General features: G+C 32.2%; 2 protein-coding genes across 2 annotated transcripts; one reads left to right on the plus strand and one right to left on the minus strand.

Annotated features, from left to right (window-relative positions):
• Positions 1-5,968: 5,968 nt before the first annotated feature.
• LOC114179694 (berberine bridge enzyme-like 8) lies at positions 5,969-7,826 on the plus strand. Its single transcript, XM_028066108.1, has one exon. The coding sequence runs from the start codon at positions 6,090-6,092 to the stop codon at positions 7,671-7,673; it is 1,584 nt and encodes a 527-aa protein (XP_027921909.1). The 5' UTR covers positions 5,969-6,089; the 3' UTR covers positions 7,674-7,826.
• A 5,722-nt stretch (positions 7,827-13,548) lies between these two features.
• LOC114175366 (putative disease resistance protein At3g14460) lies at positions 13,549-17,649 on the minus strand. The gene has a single exon (XM_028060141.1). It carries the CDS (start codon positions 17,255-17,257, stop codon positions 13,715-13,717), a length of 3,543 nt encoding a protein of 1,180 aa, XP_027915942.1. The 5' UTR covers positions 17,258-17,649; the 3' UTR covers positions 13,549-13,714.
• Positions 17,650-19,267: the final 1,618 nt, after the last annotated feature.

Here is a 19,267-nt window from a genome sequence, read left to right on the forward strand (position 1 = left end):
ACAATATAATAAAAAATTTAATTCTTTATTGTTAATATACTGTTACAGTGTAATCTATCGAAAATGTATGTTTTTTTCAGATAAGACTTGAATTGAACAATATAATTATTATTATACTTAAATAATTAACTCTTAAATATATATATATATATATATATATATATATATATATATATATATATATATATATATATATATATATATCAATCAAATTTAGATTTTGTTTCTATAATTTGTCTCATTAAATGTATTGTATATTACAAAAATAGTACAAACCCAACAACCTATTATAGTATAGGTACATTTTGTCCTCTTTTAATCCATTGTATCTACTGCGTTATGTACTTTGCAAAGTCCAAACTTGTTTGAAGTCTACATCGAATGAGATCCCAAACACAGACTAAATAAGTTGGAAAATTCGTATGTAAAAGTTAATTGAATTTTTGGTACATATATGAAGATTTAAAATTATTCTTAATATTTGAACTAAAAATATTAATATATTAATATTTATTTAGATTAATATAACATGTTAATAATGTAATATTGTTATCCACCTATATCAATTATTATATAATTAAGATAGTTAACTTTTACGATAATTGGTTGATAGGATAAATTTTTAAAATAATACTATGTTAAAACTAATTTATTTTGAGCGATAATATATATATATATATATATATATATATATATATATATATATATATATATATATATAAACATCATATTTTCTACTCGACAATTATTCAACACCAATAAAAAGGAAAACGTACGATTTATGATTTTATTTTAGTTTAATTTTTGGAACAGTATTTTTTAGTTTGTATTTTTTAAAACTTATATTTTGATGCTTATGCTTTTAAATAGTTCAGTCTTCTTATTTTAAATATAATATTTTAATAAGTTTTTATATTTAAATTTAATGTTTAGTGAACATATTTTGTTATTATGAAGTTGATAAAGTAACTAAAATTCATACAATATGTTATATTTGTAATTATTTATGCTTAAATATAACATTTAGTGATATTTTTTATTAAAATAAATAAAAGTCTAAATTAATAAATGAAGATAATTATGTCCAATAAATAGGATGAGAAAATATCTCCTCATTAATAATAAATAACCATAATAATATCTCAATAAGTTTTTACTAATTAATCAATTTTGAAAATATAATAAATAAAACTAAATTGGACCGAAAATAAAATATAAAGATACAAATATATTATCCCTTAAATTTTAATAAGTAAAAATGTTCCGCTATAAATTAATAAAAATATATTTTAAATATAATATTTAAAATATTCATCATCCACAGCTATTATAATAGAGAATCAGTTATTAACTAACATTGTAAAACAATTATAAGGTTAAGTTCTTGTAGATATATTAACTCTACTTGTTTTAAATTCCTGTAAGGTCTTTATAGATATTGATATTTTAGAATTATCCTTTTATTACGTGTAAGTAGGGATGTCAACGGGGCGGGTAGGGTACGGGTAGTAACTCCCCCGTACCCTACCTGCTAGATAAATATTTGTTCCGTACCCGTACCCATATCCGTCGGGTATCCGTTATGCGGGTACCCGTCTATTTTTTTCATACCCGCGGATATCCACGGGTACCCACGGTTATTTACAAAATTATTTAAAAAATAAATATTTAATCATAAATTCAAATAAAATACATCACTGTCATAAATTTTAAATAAATTTTAAACTAACTCAAGTCCAAATAATAATAAAAATAAATATAAAATGGCGTTCAACACGATGAAAATTCTTTAATTAGTGTTTTGATCAACAAGACCACTTTCTCCGATTGATTCCTGAAAAATAATCAAATAATAAACCTCAACTGTCACGTGCCAAATATTCTTATTTTGATTCCATCATTTGACAACAAGCATACCATAAACGTCACTATCTATATATGATTTGATGTATATGCCCAATTTCAAAGAAGGAGAAGAGAAAAATGTTAAGGGATGTACTTGAAAGAAGACAACGTACCAATACTTGAAGTTGGAAGAATGAAGACAGAAGACAAGATGTGCAACTTATAGAAAATTAAGACAAAATGTTTTTTACTAATATATATATATATATATATATATATATATATATATGTATATATACATGTGTATATATACATATATATATATATATATATGTATATGTGTATATATACATATATATATATATATGTATATATACATATATATATATATATATATGTATATATACATATATATATATATATAAGGGTATTTGTGTGAATTAAAGTTTAGCGGGTACGGGTATCTACGGATACGGATACTATGATACCCGTATCCGTCCCGTTAACATGCGGGTATCAAAAATACCCGTACCCACGGATAGCGGGTATCCATTTTTAAAATCCATTTCTTATCCATTGCGGGTTTTATCCGCAGATACCCACGGGTACGGATATTTTTGACATCCCTACGTGTAAGGCTGAAGTGGACGAAAGGAATCTAAGACATGAAGATTTTTCGTACTAAAAAATGTCCAATTACTTCGCTGTTAGTTTATTTCAAATAAAATACTTTACAACGTTTTCTTAAATTTTTTTATACTAATATTTTTATATTAACACATCAATTTTTTAAACAATATACAATCAATTTTGCTTCAATAATAATTTTTTAAAATATATATATATATATATATATATTAAAACATTATATTTAATATTTTTATTCTGATCTAATTATATTTCAAACAAAATTTACTTAATAATTTGTTTAGGTCTGCTTATTATTCGTGTTTTTACTATGAATAGAACTCTTTTATTTAATAACTTTTTAAGTTGGAAGAACTTGATGTATCATCCCCGAATGTACGCTGTGGGAGATCTTCAGAAAATATTTTTGAATATTAAGATAGATGTATAAAATTTTTGGAAATATTAAATATATAAAATATATTAAAATTAATAAAAAATATTTTTATTTATATACTAATTTATAGTAAAAGAAATTGGAGGGAGGGTGAGATCCGTCTGGATCTCTTAAGATCCGTCCCTGAATTTATGGTCTTTTAAGATTTAGTATCTTTTTAGAGAGGTCATACTTTTTATGTGATAATAATATATGTTGTGTGCAACTTTAATTTCACAAGTACTTTGTGAAAGATTTCTCAAATTAAGGAAATTGTGTGGAAGATCCTTAGTCCCATAAGAAGTAATGATCATCTATATTTGGCAATGAACACATTATTAACTATGTTTAATCAATTTCATCTATTACATAAATATTCTCCATATCAATGATCAACTTGTTAAATTTATCCATCTACTCACTAATTTCCTCCACACTACTCATTATATATGATTATAATGCTTCTTCAAAGTGAGTCAACAAGTAGGATTAGCTCATCACAAGTTTAGCTAAAATTGAGTCAACTCAACTCGATTTACTTTTTGTGAATTAGAAATTGTGACCTGACTCAAACCCTACGTGTTAGTAGATTAGGTGGGTTGACTTACTTAAAGATGTTTTGTTTTTCTAATTTATTTTATATATTTATCATAGTACAATCAAAGTGAATTAACTCGACTCATTTAGTTTTTTTATAGGAGTACAATAAAAGTATTCACCTATTTCATCAAATATTATTATAGAGATCATTTGAAAATTAAAGTTTTAACCTACATCATATGACAAACAAATAAATTAAACATCGAAAATATTCTTGAACAATATTCTAGTCTTTAAAAAAATCAATCTACATAATTAGAAGTAATAAATAATTATAATAAAAATCTTATGAAAAATGCTTAAAAATCAATAAAAGATTATTGTTGGTGGACTAATTAAACTATTAAGACAATGATTTTTTGGTTTTAGGTCACAATTTTTCATTATTAAAGCCAAAAATGGTGTAGTGACATTTAAAAGAATTGATCTTTTTTCAAACCAACACAACTTGAATCTATGGTGAATCTGGTTGACTTGTAGGTTTAAACCTATTTTTACATCTCTCTAAATATCAAATTTGACGACTCATAGTCAGTCTCACAACTAACTCTTATTCAAAGTACACCTCAAATATTAATTAAAATTTATGATACATAAGGTCATATTTATAAAGCATAGAGCAATCCTTACACATACATAGACTAATGAGGTGAATATTAAATGATATTATGAATGACATTTATTGATTTCATTAAAAGTGTTGGATAAGGAAGTGATCATGATCTCTGATAACTTCCAAGTCATCATCATCACCTACAACAACCAAAAGATTGTTTCTGTTAGGGGTGAGCAGAAAAGCTCAACCTGTCCAAAACCATTTAATCCAATTGAAAAATTATGCTTGCAGGTCAGGTTAAATGAATATGGGTTAGTTAGATAAAAATTTACGGGTTAATATGGGTGTAAACGGTCGGGTACGAATTTTAATTAGAAACTCATGGATATCCAACCCGATCCGTAAAGGAACATAAAATCCAAAGTTTAGGGTTTTGCTATCACCCTTTTGTCTTCTATTAGATTAAAAAATCTTAGATTCTCTCTCCAACGACTTCCTCTGCGGTTATTTTCTCTTCGACTACTTCGTCTCCCGCTGCCATTTCTCTGCACCACCATGAGCAACTCTGCAACTACTGCGACGGTCTCCAGGACGCGCAACGAATCATAACCATCACGTCAGCTACGGGTGTTCACCGAAGCTCCACCGTACAATCCAAACAACAAGCATGACTTCACTAAAGCAAATCCACCATGAATAGCAACATAAACACAAAACGACATTCACCACGAGCCGCCGCGAGTTCAGATCTAAGAAACATTCTTCGCTAGAAACTGTGAGCCACCGCAACTTCATGCACCCACCAAAAGCAATCACCTTTATTATCTTGTTGGTGTCGTTTTTTTTTCAAATATAGCGTATGGTGTTCTTTGGTTTTCTTTTTTTTGATTAATCTGAACCTGATCATAAAAAGTTCTCAACTTTATTATTGAGAATCAATTTTAGTCTTCTAAAAGTGCTTTCTATTTTGGAGTAGATGTAGATTTGTTGTTCTTGCTGTCCGATTTTGCTGGGAGTTTCAAGTTTCATTTTTGTTTTTTTAGATGTTTCATGGTTTCTTGTAACTATTTTTTGAAAATTATTATTCTGCTTTTGCTAGATAAATTTCATCTCTTTAATTTTAAAACTTGAATGAACCCACCCGAACGAATGCATATTCATATTTAACCGGCATTTTAATCGGTCAGAATGGATTTTAAAATATGAAAAATGGATTATGTCGGATCGGACAGGTTGGACCCGAGTCTAATCTGACCCGTTCGTTGCTCACCCCTAGTTTCTGTCACCACAATTGAGATGAAAAACGGTCATTATCCATGAAAAACGGTCATTATCCGACATGTTTTCAATGACAACAATAAAAATCATTTGTCGTTTTAAATTAACTATAATATTACTTTTATATTAACCATAAAAATGTTACATTTCAAACATGTGGAGATAATAAAAAAGAGGAAGTAATACAACAAAATTGATATCAATCATCCCGTTAATGAAAAAATTAAAATAAAAAAGGTCTCAAATGAAAAATATAAAAAATTTGAATGCTGAAAGACAAAAGAAATTTAATAAAGACTCAGTTAAAAATATTTAAATTTATGATAATTTTGAAATTTAATTAATTTTATAGTATGTGTAAAAATATGTTAAAAAGAATAAAATAAAATAAAATTGAGGAGGTTTTTCTATTCTTATTTCGCCTCTTTCCATAACTACTGTACGTTAAGTTATAAACTCTTTAAATTTCTATAAAAAAACGTATGATTAATTGGTCTTATTTAATTTATTAAGTCTCTTCTAAGAACTCACTAATTACGGTTAGTGTTTTCTCTTTCTTTTATTTATTCTCTTTATGTTATTTTTATCTTCCATTTATTGAACACAAAGTTGGAAGAAGAGACCCATAGTTTTATTTATCAGCGAGACCCGCAGCGTTTGATTCATCATCTTCATATTCTGTGGCTTCCTCTTTTCAAACAACTGAAGTATTGAACTACGGAGTCTCCGAATCCATCAACGACAACCATGTCTACAATCATACCCTTCATCTCAATCTTTCTGCTGCACGTTGTAATGGCAGTTTCAGACACCATTCCCCAATGTCTCTCTCTGCATTCTGACCCCTCCCATCCAATCTCTGCAGTAACCTATTTCCCCAACAACTCCTCATACCCTCCCACATTGAACGCCAACATCAGAAACCTCCGATTCAGTTCCCCCACAACTCCAAAACCATCCTTCATTGTGGCACCAAACCACGTTTCCCACATCCAAGCCTCCATCATCTGCTGCAAAAAGTTCGGTCTTGAGATGAGAATAAGAAGTGGGGGGCATGACTACGATGGCCTTTCGTACGTGGCAAAAGCCCCATTTGCCATTTTGGACATGTCCATGTTGAGATCAGTGAAGGTTAACGTGCAGGACCAGACTGTGTGGGTTGACTCGGGGTCAACGATTGGTGAACTTTATTACGGGATTGCTGAGAAGAGCAAGATCCTAGGTTTCCCAGCTGGGGTGTGTCACACTGTTGGTGTTGGAGGGCACTTCAGTGGAGGAGGGTATGGGAATATGATGAGAAGGTTTGGTATCTCTGTGGATCATATTTTGGATGCCCAAATAGTGGATGCTGAAGGGAGAGTCTTGGACAGAAAAGGAATGGGGGAGGATCTTTTCTGGGCCATTAGAGGAGGTGGGGGAGCAAGCTTTGGGGTCATTGTTTCATGGAAAATCAAGTTGGTTCCTGTGCCTAAGGTTGTAACAGTTTTCAGAATTGAGAAAACATTGGAACAAGGTGCCGGTGATATTGTTCATCAGTGGCAGTATGTTGCTAATAAAATACATGATGGCTTGTTTATAAGAGTGGTTCTTAGCCCTGTGACAAGAATGGGTAAGAAGACGATAAGGGCCAAGTTCAACGCTTTGTTTCTCGGAGATGCACAAGAACTGGTTCATGTGATGAACGAGAGCTTCCCTCAACTTGGTTTGGTTGGTGAACAGTGCATTCCAATGAGTTGGATCGATTCCGTGTTGTTCTGGGATAATTTTCCAGTGGGGACTTCGGCTAAAGCTTTGCTTGAAAGGCATGGTACACCAGAGAAATTCCTGAAGAAGAAATCAGATTACGTGCAGAAACCCATTTCCAAAGCTGATCTTGAAGGTATATGGAAGAAGATGATGGAACTAGAAAAGCCTGTTCTCACATTCAACCCCTATGGCGGGAAAATGAGTGAGATTTCTGAGAAGGAAACACCATTTCCGCACAGGGGTGGTAACCTATATAAAATTCAGTACTCAGTGATTTGGAAAGAGAAGGGTGAAGATGTTGCTAATCGATATTTACATTCGATTCGAAGCCTGTATGATTACATGAGCCCTTATGTGTCAAGTTCACCTAGGAGTTCATATTTGAACTATAGAGATGTTGATATAGGTGTTAATGGACCTGGAAATGGTACTTATGCAGAGGCTAGTGTTTGGGGTAAGAAGTATTTCAAAACAAACTTTGATAGGCTGGTAAAGATAAAGAGCAAGGTAGATCCAAGCAATTTTTTCAGATATGAACAGAGCATTCCGTCACTTGCATCTGCTCATACTATAGTGTCAGAATAGAACAAGCCTTGAAGACTTAACGAGGTATAAAATAAAAGGTCAAATTGAGGACGAAATGTATCTATGAGTAATTAGAAAACCAGTTTAGACTTATATTTTGCCATACAATTTGATTAGTTTGGAAATTATTTTTTATATGAAATAGTATTTCACCTGTTCAGGACTCTTATTCTATTTTATTTAAATTTTTATCAGCACTTTCATTGTTCAATTGTATGCTTTGGTTACTAGGTTTTTCTTATTTGAGTTAAATATTATATAAAGGGGTAAATGATGCGTTTTGTTAATATTTAGATGAACAACGTTTGCAATTAGTTTAAAAGCTTAATTTATTGAATGAATGAAGTAACTGGGTTATATAAAAAGCCAATCAATCTAACAGAAAATTGCCCATGCTTTAATCAGGGCTGCAATGAAGAAAATAACAACCAAATGAGAAATATTTGCTCCTAAATAATAAGAATAAGTGGTCCCTCAATGTATTAGTTCCATTTCTCGGTTAAGAGAAAACCCGAAGCAAAAGAGTGTTATAGACTTCGGTTCACTAAAAATCGGTGTCAAAAGCTATTATATGTTTCGGTTCTAGAGACCCGAAGCCAAAAACTTGGCCACATATTTTGAAAGTGTTACTGGTTGTTATGTTTTTGGCCTCGGGTGGTACTCAACCGGTACCAAATAGGGTTATATGCCTCGGTTTATAATTGAACTCAGACCATTGAGTTTATTTAGGGCTCAAATTCGTGAACTCCCTTTCTCTCCTTCTTCCCCGCGTCATCTCTCTGCAACAACAACGATCTTCTCTCTTTGTTGCCACCACACCTTTCAGCCATCGTCGTTGTGTCGCCTCCGGTGGTGCTGCACCTCCATTTCCTGCAGCTCCATTTCGTGCACGGTGCAACTCTCTCGTCTCTCTCCCTGCTGCACATCCACCGTCACTACACCACGCTCCTCCGGCCACCGCCGCGGCGTCGCCTCCGTTGGTGTTGCACCTCCATTTCGTGCACGGCCATTTCGTGCACCTCCTTCTCCGTTTTACAGCAACTGTCGCGCCGCCATTCCTCCAAGGTAAGTTTCCAACGCGTTTTTGTTTCATTTTCCGTTTTGTATATATTAATTTTCAATTTTGGTTATTGCGAGTATTGATTTGCATTGGGATTGAAATTGTTTGGAGTGTTTTGAGTAATTTTGTGAGAGAATTGGGTCTCAATTTAAGAGCATTGCGTCTGAAATTTAGAGCATTGAGTCAGAATTTAAGAAAATTGTAACAACACTATAATTAAATAGGAAATATATTTTGTTAAGGTTTTTGGTTGATTTTGCTTTTTTTGTTACTTATGACCTTCTCTTGTGTTTTTTATTGTCTCTTGTAGCTCTCGAACGTGTTGTATTGCATCGTCTTCCATTGTCATTCGCTTTTTACGCTCCAGGTTCCTAATTCTAATATTTTCCTATGATTTTGTAGTTTGTTATGTAGTAGTTTTATATGTTATATATGTGGTTAATTATTTGTTTAAATATGTTGTTTACTTTTCTTATAGTGTGAGTTAACCTTAGTTTCCCATTTGAGATTCAATACGAAAATTATGTATTGTCCACGAGTTTTCATTTTGAAGAAGCTACATTTTTTTTTAAATTAATATAAAGGGATACAATACTAATAATCTAAATGTATTGAATCTTGAATTATTCGATTGGACAATTTAAGAAGATTAATCATTTTCTAGTAGTTTATTAGTGCATATATATATATATATATATATATATATATATATATATGTATATGTATATGTACGTATACATATACGTACGTATATATGTATATACGTACGTATATATGTATATATATATACATACATATATATATATATATATATATTAAAATACATATCTTAAAATTCATGAATATTTGTCAATTGTGTTTTGTATTGATCTTCGGGTGCATATTTGATTGTTGTTGATAATCACTTTCATTTCGTGTATCCTGAAGGCCAATGCGAAATGCTGACAAAATTTCGTGAAATTTAAGATATGTATTTTAAAAGTAATATGTACCAATAAAATAAAGAAAGTGAATCTTCTTGAATGGGATAGGGTCACACCTTGATTACGACGCGAGCATTAATTCAAAGATTACTGAAATTGTTCACGCAATTTCAGTATATATACGTATGGATTGAGATTGGATTAATTTACCACGTATCAACGTTGAATATGAGAAGGGAGTAGAAGAATTTATAAAATTTTTGCGCAACGTTATGAGGGTAGAAGTGATGATGAGGTGAAGTTTATACGTCCTTGTGTCAATTGTTTGAATGGGAGAAAATTGAATGCAATTCAAGTTAGGGACATCTTATTTGTGATGGTTTCCTTAGAGTTTAGGGTTTAAGGTTTAGGATTCTCATGCCGTTTGCTTTAGTTCATGTGCCAACATATGAGGTATATACTGCGGCATAAACATTCCAATGTTTCCTCGCTTGGCCTAGAGATTTAGTTGATTCTAACCCCTCGGTTCTGAAACCCACCATATACTAAATTTTTAAGTTTACATGTTTATTATATTAAAACTTAAATTATATTCCATTTTAACTGAAATTGCATCAATATAGGAAAATCCTCAACCAAAGAAGATTCTTATCTCTTTGGACGATTCTCTTGGTACATTGTTCCAACTTGTAGAAATCATAGATGATAAGCCAATGCAGCTTGGGATGCTAACATTTTTGGGAGAGACCTTGAGATCCCACTTTATTTGCATTCCCATGATGTCTTGGAGCTTGCACGGAGACAAGAGGAATTAAATATTACTATTATTTAGTTATGGCTGATGTAATTCTTTCAGTCATTATATATAGTTATTTGATATATTTATCTATTTACTTATATCAAATCAATTTTATGTTTAGGTATTTGTCTGCTATCACTGAAACTATGGGGCTGAATAATCTATATGGGTTTATAAACCCCCAACTCACTCATTAAGGCAACAAGTTTGATGACACCCAAGCATATGTGACCAAATGCTTTCAATGTGGAAAAGAAATTTATTTTGTCCCTTATGTTGCTGGGTAAATCATTTTTGTTAACATCTAAATATAATCTGTCATTTTAATGCATAACAATAAATTTATTTCCTTCTTAAGCGTCATTGGCAGTTACTTGTGATTTCCCTAATGGAGAATCTTGTTGTGTGGTTTTGCTCTTTGCACCGCCCTCCCCCCAACCATCTTAGATTGATAAGAAACCTCAATCTCAATCTTATGAATATGACATGTTATATAAAAGTATCCTAACTTATTCCCTTTATCATAGTTCAATTGTTTGACATAACATGTTGTTAGGGAGATCAACGACTAAGGCAAAATGTCTTGCATGGTATTCCCTTCAAGTTTGATATTTCTATCCATATATTTATAATTGTTTGATTTGATTTTCTTCCTTAATTAATTTTAATGTTGTTGATATAATGTAGTGTAATAGACCAACCGGCTCATATGAGTGTGATTACTATATAATGCAATGAATGACAACCATTGTGCATGCTCGTATTACAACTAATTGGAAAACGATAATATATATTTGACTTAAAACAAATACTTTGCAATATACTAAAGTTTGGTATACTAAAGTTGTCTTTCTATATACTAACTTAAGTTAATGTCTTATTTTGCAGACATTCAAGAGTTATGCGCCAATTCCCGCAAAGTCCATAAAGTTTGGTAGGATAACATGTGTAAAATTCATAATTTAGATGTACAATAGTATTCATTAGGATATACATATTTAGATTGTGGATATTCCAATTATCTTTTAAATGTATTTGGATTGTGGATGTTTGATAAAATATTATGTTCTGGTTTGTGCTGGTCTGTAAAAAAAATATACATGTTTAAATGTGAGAATCACAATAAAACAGAAAATTTATTTAAAAATAATAATAGAATAGGCCTCGGTTCTTACCAAAACCGAAGCAAAAAGGTGGTCTATGGCTTCGGTTCTTACCATAACCGAGGCCAAAGGCTCTGTGAATTTTTTAATTAATTAAAAATGTTATGAACCTATGACTTCGGTTCTCGCAGACTCGAGGCAAAAAAGTGCCTCTATGGCTCCAATCCCTCTACAATCGAGGCAGAAAAGTGCCTTTATGGCCTTGAATGATAACAGAGGCCAAAAAGCACCCCTTTTGACCTTGTCCCAATATGTCTCGGTTATAAAATCGAGGCAGAATAACAAAAATAACCGGAGTCAAAAGCCCTTACTGCACTAATATTCCCTAATTTGCTAATTCTCGAAGAAAATGAAATTGAACATGGATGTGCTTACTTTTCCATGTATAATGGGATTTTTTAACAATTTAATAGTTGAACTGTTATCATACCGTATGATACATTTTTCTTGCTTTATTCCCATCTTTTCAAGAACACGTATCATCCAAATGTTGTGAGCTGCACAAGCTGCTGTAGAAATAAATTCTACCTCTGTGGTGGATAACGATACAACTGGTTGTGTTTTAGAACTCCAAGGATCTACCGCATTTGGTATTTTAAAGACATTCGAGGTGCTCTTTCGACCCTCAATGTCTCCAACATAATCATTATCACAATAAACAATCAAATTCTTCCCTACTTCACGTGTATAGAACAACCCCATGTAAGTAGTTCCGTTCATGTAGCGTAGAATCTTTTTACAACTTGTTGATGCATTACTATTGGAGCCTCCCTGAAATGAGCAACTTGTTTTGTTTCATTGAATTCTAAATATGAGTTGATTTCAAAATAAAACTATAAAGATTTTCTATTAAATAAGATTTTCAATTTTATTCGAGCAAACCTAATTTTTCTAACTACAAGCAAGCCAAACACACACTTAGTAGTTTAGTTCACTGTTAATGAGCATAAATTGTTTTTTTTTAAGCCACGAGTAAAATATAGTGCAAAATATGTAAAACATCTTCCATTAACAAATACATATACCTTTTTGGTTCAAGTACTCGAGCTTTATAATCAGGTTACTTCTACTGAAATCACTATGCTAATTTTATAAACAAATGGAAATCCAAGGACAAAAAGCAAAAGGTAAAAGCTGTTTGCAATGCTCCCTATTTTGAATTCCATTTTCCAAATCAGCTACTCTTTATAACATGCTACATTGTTAGAAACCATCATAGAAGCACCTACGGAGAAATAGGGTACAACCACAGGCATAGCATATGTTCTGAAGTCTTGATTCAGTACTGAATGAGGGGCAAGAAGAATATCACTAAAGACTAAGCTTTGTTCAGCGACTAAATTTTAAAAATTAATTTACACACCATTTTTTTTAGTTATTAATAAAAAATATTTTAGTTATTAATAATTTTAAATTAATAAATTGATATTTAAATTAATCACTTATATGGATTTTTTTACGGTAAACATATCTTTGGTTGAGATGATTATAATGTCTTTGACACCCAAAGCAATGTCAAGAATCACAGCAGTACTATTAATCATAATTTGCTGTTTGTTGTGCCCAATTAGGAAGTTCCATAGTTTCTATATTTAAAATCTATCTGATAAATTAAAAAATATGCAAAATCTTAGTGCAAAATCTCAGTTTTGCTCCTTTCTTTTACCTCTTTCATGCTCTGTTCTTGTTTTAAAAGACCGCACTCCCTTATTACTCACACCATAACGTGTTTTCAAGCGCAAGCTTCTAAATACATTCAGAAATTTGTATTTTCAAGTACAATGGAAAAACATTATTAATTTATCAAGAACGTAAGTAGCGGTATTAATAACTGAATTTTTGGTGTCATTCATATCCCGGTTTCAGTGGTCTGTTATCAAGTTTGTATTTTCAACAAGTCATTTTGAAATTTCGCATGAAAATAAGAATATGAAAGAAGTAATTGAATCATGAAAAACAAGCCAAGATATCCTCCTTTAACAGACATAATCAATGTAAGAAAAACAGAGATATTGTGGAAAATTAACACATGTTCAAGAAGCAGACAAATGGGAATTGGTACGCTCCTAATTTTCAACTTGTGGTTCATCTTTTTATTACTCAATAAGCAGTTCTTCAATGTGAGCAACCTTTCTCCAGTCTTTGCCTTCTGGATTCTGACAATACTGCTTGAGCAATGGACAACCTCTTACTGTAAGAGAAGAGATGAATTTGAGCATAGCCTCCTCTGGTAAGCATTGAAGGTTGGGACAATCAATAAGTGTGAGAGAGGAGAGGTGACAAAGACCCTTGTAATCCATCTTCTTAAGATTTGGGCAATCACATATGCATAGAGAGGTAAGAGATCTTGGCAGCAAAACTTCATCAGGAAAACATTCCACATCCACCTTTTCAATACTCAAGCTTTTAAGACATGTGTTAGTCTCCAAGATCTCACTCAGGGAGGCAATGAGTTTTAAACTTGAAAGAGACACATATTTTACATTTGATGGAAATCCATCTGGGAACATCTCCACTTGTGGACAGTCAATTATATGCAGGTCAGTAAGAGATGGAAGTAGGGTTTGCATGTGTTTCGGTAACAACTTCAAATTCTTCGCTCCTCGAATTTCAATTCCTTGTAGCCACGGTGCAGATAATCCTTCACTGGGAAATGATTCAAATTGAGGGCACTTCTCAACTATGAGATACTTGAGATGATCATGAGTATGCTCATGTGAAATTCTTTGTAGGTTTTGGCACCTGGACAGTTTAAGAAAACGGAGTTTTGGAAAGAAATCTAGAGGAAAGGTCGTAAGAAAGTCACAACCTCCATCAATCTCCATTTCTTCAAGGAAGTCGTAATGGGTAATGGGAACATTTGTAAGTGGACACGAATAAATTTTCAAGACTTCAAGAGTCGATGGGTCCATGCTATGTCCGCTAATGGTGAGTATTTCGCATGAACAAATAATTAGTTTCTTTAAATGAAGTTGTTCTGGCAGGCCTTTCAGCTTGGGACATTTGTTCACAGAAAGACGTTGAAGTCGCGGAAAAGAAGCAGTTTTACATTCCCATTCTTCCCATTCTTTCATGTTGTAGAATTCCAATCTTTCCAAGGACTTAAATGAAGAGGAGTCGCTTCCTCCATAGAACTCAGCACCAATGCTCACTATTCCATCAAGGCCTATAATTTTTAGGGTCTTCAAAGATGACAAAAGTCCAAGGGGTGGCAAACATAAGATATATTTACAGTTCTTTAACTGTAAGAACACCAAATTTGGTAATGAATTATCGAACACCCAGTTTGGAAATTCCATACCACCATAGTTGTTGATTCCTAAAGTCTCCAAGTATTTGGAAGGTTGTAGATTCTCCAATACTTTCTTTTCTTTCCTTGGATTATCAAGGATATGGTTTTTATTCCATTTTAACTTCAACGTCACCAGGTGTGTTTTATTTTTCAAATCCATTACTAATGCATCCGATGAATTTATAATATTCTGCAACTCCTTTATTGATAACCTTCCATGAAGATTGAGTCGTCCTAGCTGCTTAGAATTGAACTCACTAGTTCTATCTACAATAAAAGTATTCAGTACTTGAATATTCTTCAATTCTCCAAAATGCATTGGCATCTTTGTCACTTTTGTTCTTTTAAATTCCAGGCAACACAATTTGGTGAGCTTATGCAAATTTGAGGGCAACTCTTCCAAATTTGAACAATAGTTCAACTTCAATATTAGTAAGTTATAGAGCAAACATGTTGAGTCAGGTAGTTTTTGTATCTCGGTTCTCGAAAGATCTAACAAACGAAGATGTTTAAGATCACCAACTGAACATGGGACCTCTCTAATGTCCGAGCAACAATCGAAAGATAAGACACGTAAAAACTTCATCTTGGAGCACAAATCATGTATCGAAATCTTGAATTTCCAACTATAATCAAGGTAAAAATGTTTCCCGATTTTTGTTATTGGAATAAAGGAACGCAGTTTTTCAGCCTCAGTTAAACTCCTAAAACCATCAAAACATTTGACGTCATCAAATGCAAATGAGAAATGACGAGTTGCTTTAGGTATACATTTTCCTTTATCAAATTTCAACCTAAAACAGAAATCAGCACAAACATGTTTTGCCAAATCATTCAGAAGGTCGTGCATGACGAAATGCCTTTTGGCACTTGATTGTTGAAAGAAAGACCTTGACAATAGATCATTGAAATACTCTTCACCAACTTCTACTGGATGTCTGATTTGTTGAGGGCACTGTAAAATGTTTTCTGCCATCCACAAAAAAATTAACTCCTTCTTTAGAAACTCATAATCTTTGGGAAATATGGCACAATAAGCAAAACACCTTTTAAGATGAGAAGGAAGGTAGTGATAACTCAAAAATAGCGCAGGGATAATTTCACTGTCTTCTTTTGTTAAGTCCCATATGTCGTTTACCAACACACTTTTCCAATATGAAATGGATGACTTTGTGTGCAAAAGACTTCCAATTGTTTTCAAAGCAAGAGGTAATCCTTTGCATTTCTCAACTATCCTTCTACCAATCTCCTTTTGCTCATCGTTCAATTCAAGATCATCATCTTTTAGTGCATGTTTTGTGAAAACTTTCCAGCATTCATCCTCTTGTAATTGTTTTAGACGATGCACTTCAGACCTCATGTTAGAAGCAACTTTCTCAGCACGTGTTGTGACAAGAATTCTACTTCCTGGAGCCCCATAGCTAAGAGGAGTTCGCACAGCTTCCCATTCCTTTTGTTTTTCATTCCAAACATCATCCAAAACAAGAAGAAATTTCCTTCCTGACAATTTTTCTTTTAGTTTTTTGTGAACCATTTCTAGGTTCCCACTATCATCTTTTTTGTTATCGATTGTCTCAAGAATTGTTTTTGTGACGGTCAAAACATCAAAATGATCCGAAACACAGACCCATAGTTTGATATCAAATTTAGCATTATCCAGCTTTGGGTCATTGTAAACATGTTGGGCGAGTGTGGTCTTACCCAACCCACCCATGCCCACAATAGAAAGTATTGATGGTTGGTTACGACTGTTAGTTTCGGACGTGAGCCAATTAAAGATGATTTCTTTGTCAGCATCTCTGCCATAAATAACACTTTCAACCACCAAAGAAGTTGATGGCAATTTCTGTGAGATATTACTACCAGATCCAACACTAGAATAAGTACACTCTTTCAAACCAAGAGCCCCCTTTTGCCTTGCAAGATATTCTAATTTTTTAAGGACTTCTTTCAACCTTGAGTCAATTTTCTTGTTAAAGGAACTGAAAGTAGCATTGAAGAAGTTTGATACCTTGTAAGTGATGGTTTGAGGTTCAGATCCAGCTTCAGCTTCCACTTCACATCTGGTGTGTTCATAGTCTATTTCATCCAAGAGATCCTCGGCATCAAACACGGCCTCTTTGACAGCAAAAAGCCATGCTTTCACATGTGGGTCTCTGAACTGCTTCTGTTCTGCATCATCAGCGAGAGAATTGATGGAGTGCAACATGATGTTCAAATTGTGGAGCAGCTTCTCATCAAGTTTTCTTCCACGAAAGAAGTCTACAACTTCACGGGAAGCCAGCCTGTCAAATGCAACATTAACGAAAGATGAAAGGAGAGCGCCACCAACAAGTTCTGCTGCCATGGTAGGAAATGGAAAATGATTGGAGAATGTAAATAAGTTATTTGAAATGCAGTTTGTGAGAACGATTCGGCGCAGGGATGAGACTTGACTTTAAGGATGGTGGAACAGAGCGTTTTCTTTAATGGCTACTCAAACAATATCACATTTGAGTCTTTCTTAAAAGCTTAATTCCACAATTTCGTTGCATTCCACATTCAGCCAATCATAAAGAGTGATGGTTAGGAGTGGATTAAGACAAAAGATGAGTCCTATTTCAATGGTTTGGGTGAGTTAAATGTAATAAATCCTTTGTGTAGGAAATGTGTATCCAAATAAGGTCGATGGCCCCAGTCATGCAATAATTGCTTTCATGATTAGGTGCTTATAGGGGAGAAAAACTTTTCGGTGTTTTATTTTCTTATGTGATATGACAAACGTATTTAATAAGTAAAAGTTTGTCAATAATGGTGTGCTATACGTCACTATTATATTTTTATATCCCTATCTTCAATTTGTGGATAGAAGATACACCTAAACATCGATCACTTAAATATGATTTAACAGTTTTTTATGTATTTCAAATTTTAGAATACTACTTCAATAAATATATATATATATATATATATATAATCATTTGGATATAATAAAATCTCCATTCTAAAATTAAAATAATGCTTATGTATGCACTTTACATTAGAAAATTTTCTTTTATAATATTAGATTATTATGCTACGTTTCGAGTGTATGAATAAAAGACTAATGAAGTATATTTTGCACTATAATGCAATAAAAATTTATTATCTTGTGTTTTGTAAGGAACTAAAAAATACTTAGGTGTAGAAATGTTTTAAAAAATGAAGCTTGAATATTTTATTATTAAAATACAAGACATATAAGTAGAAAAATCATTTATTGAATGTCACTACCGTTCTAAAACTATTTTTTTTCTTTGATTTTTCTTTAAATATTTTTATTAACATACTCATTTCTTTAAATATCAGAGTCTATCATAAAGATTATGGGACAAAGTAAAACAATTATAGTCGATCAAAATTTTTTTGAGTACGTTTATCTTTATTCCTTTTTCTTAAGTCAATTTTTAAAAGTTTTTGCATGCATGAGTATATAGAGATATTGCATCTGACTCAAAGGACCTCAAGAGAATATCTATTTGTTTAGAATTATCTAAGTTTTTTATGTACATGTATAGTATCATGTGAGAGTCAAGTCTGGTCCAAATAAAGGAACCTAGTTAATTTTTAATAATAGTCTAAGTTAGGTGAATTATAAGACGTGACCATCATGTATGATTTTGGTAAAGAGATTGACCTTTGTTGGTGAATTGCTTTTATATAAGTAATTATTAAGTTGTGATTATTAGAGGAGATAATGGAAGATGATATGTGTCGGAATTTATGTAAATATTGGTTCATTAGCATACATCTTTTGAATCAATTGGTTCTGTTTAAAATCATTCTTGAACTTACTATAATTCTTTTGGCATGGAATTTTTTTGATATAAGTGATTATTAAGTTGTGATTATTAGAAGAGATAATGTAGGATATGAGTTAGAACTTATGTGAATATTGGTCCATTAACATACATCTTTTTTAGTCAATTGGTTCTCTCAACATTCATTCTAGAACTCAATCATTCGTTCTAATCAACCCAATTACATTGAAATTTTGCTAAATTTGAAGAAAAATATCAAAGTGGAATAAGTGGTTTTCAAAATGGTAGCATAGATTGTATGAAATGGATTAACAAATACGAAATAATATACATATGAGAGAAAACAAAAATAGAGAATGAGGATTGAAGTTTACCTGAATTATGCTTCACCAAAACCCTAAACGAGGATAAAGAGAGAGAACGTGAGAGGAAGGAGGGAATGCCAAAGCATGAGCAACGCCACCATAACATGCATACCTTGACCACAAGATTCAAGGTAAATAATTAACATTAGAGTTTTTGAAAGACATTAAGTATTTTTGGATTCTCATTCTTTCACTTAAATTTAAAGTAAGTGT

The sequence above is a fragment of the Vigna unguiculata genome, chromosome 3 (genome assembly GCF_004118075.2).
Source record: "Vigna unguiculata cultivar IT97K-499-35 chromosome 3, ASM411807v1, whole genome shotgun sequence".
Classification (NCBI taxonomy): Eukaryota; Viridiplantae; Streptophyta; class Magnoliopsida; order Fabales; family Fabaceae; genus Vigna; species Vigna unguiculata.

Bases quoted from the DNA above. Each gene is read 5' to 3' on its own strand.
- LOC114179694 (XM_028066108.1), top strand. From the start codon at position 6,090: ATGTCTACAATCATACCCTTCATCTCAATCTTTCTGCTGCACGTTGTA.
- LOC114175366 (XM_028060141.1), bottom strand. From the start codon at position 17,257: ATGGCAGCAGAACTTGTTGGTGGCGCTCTCCTTTCATCTTTCGTTAAT.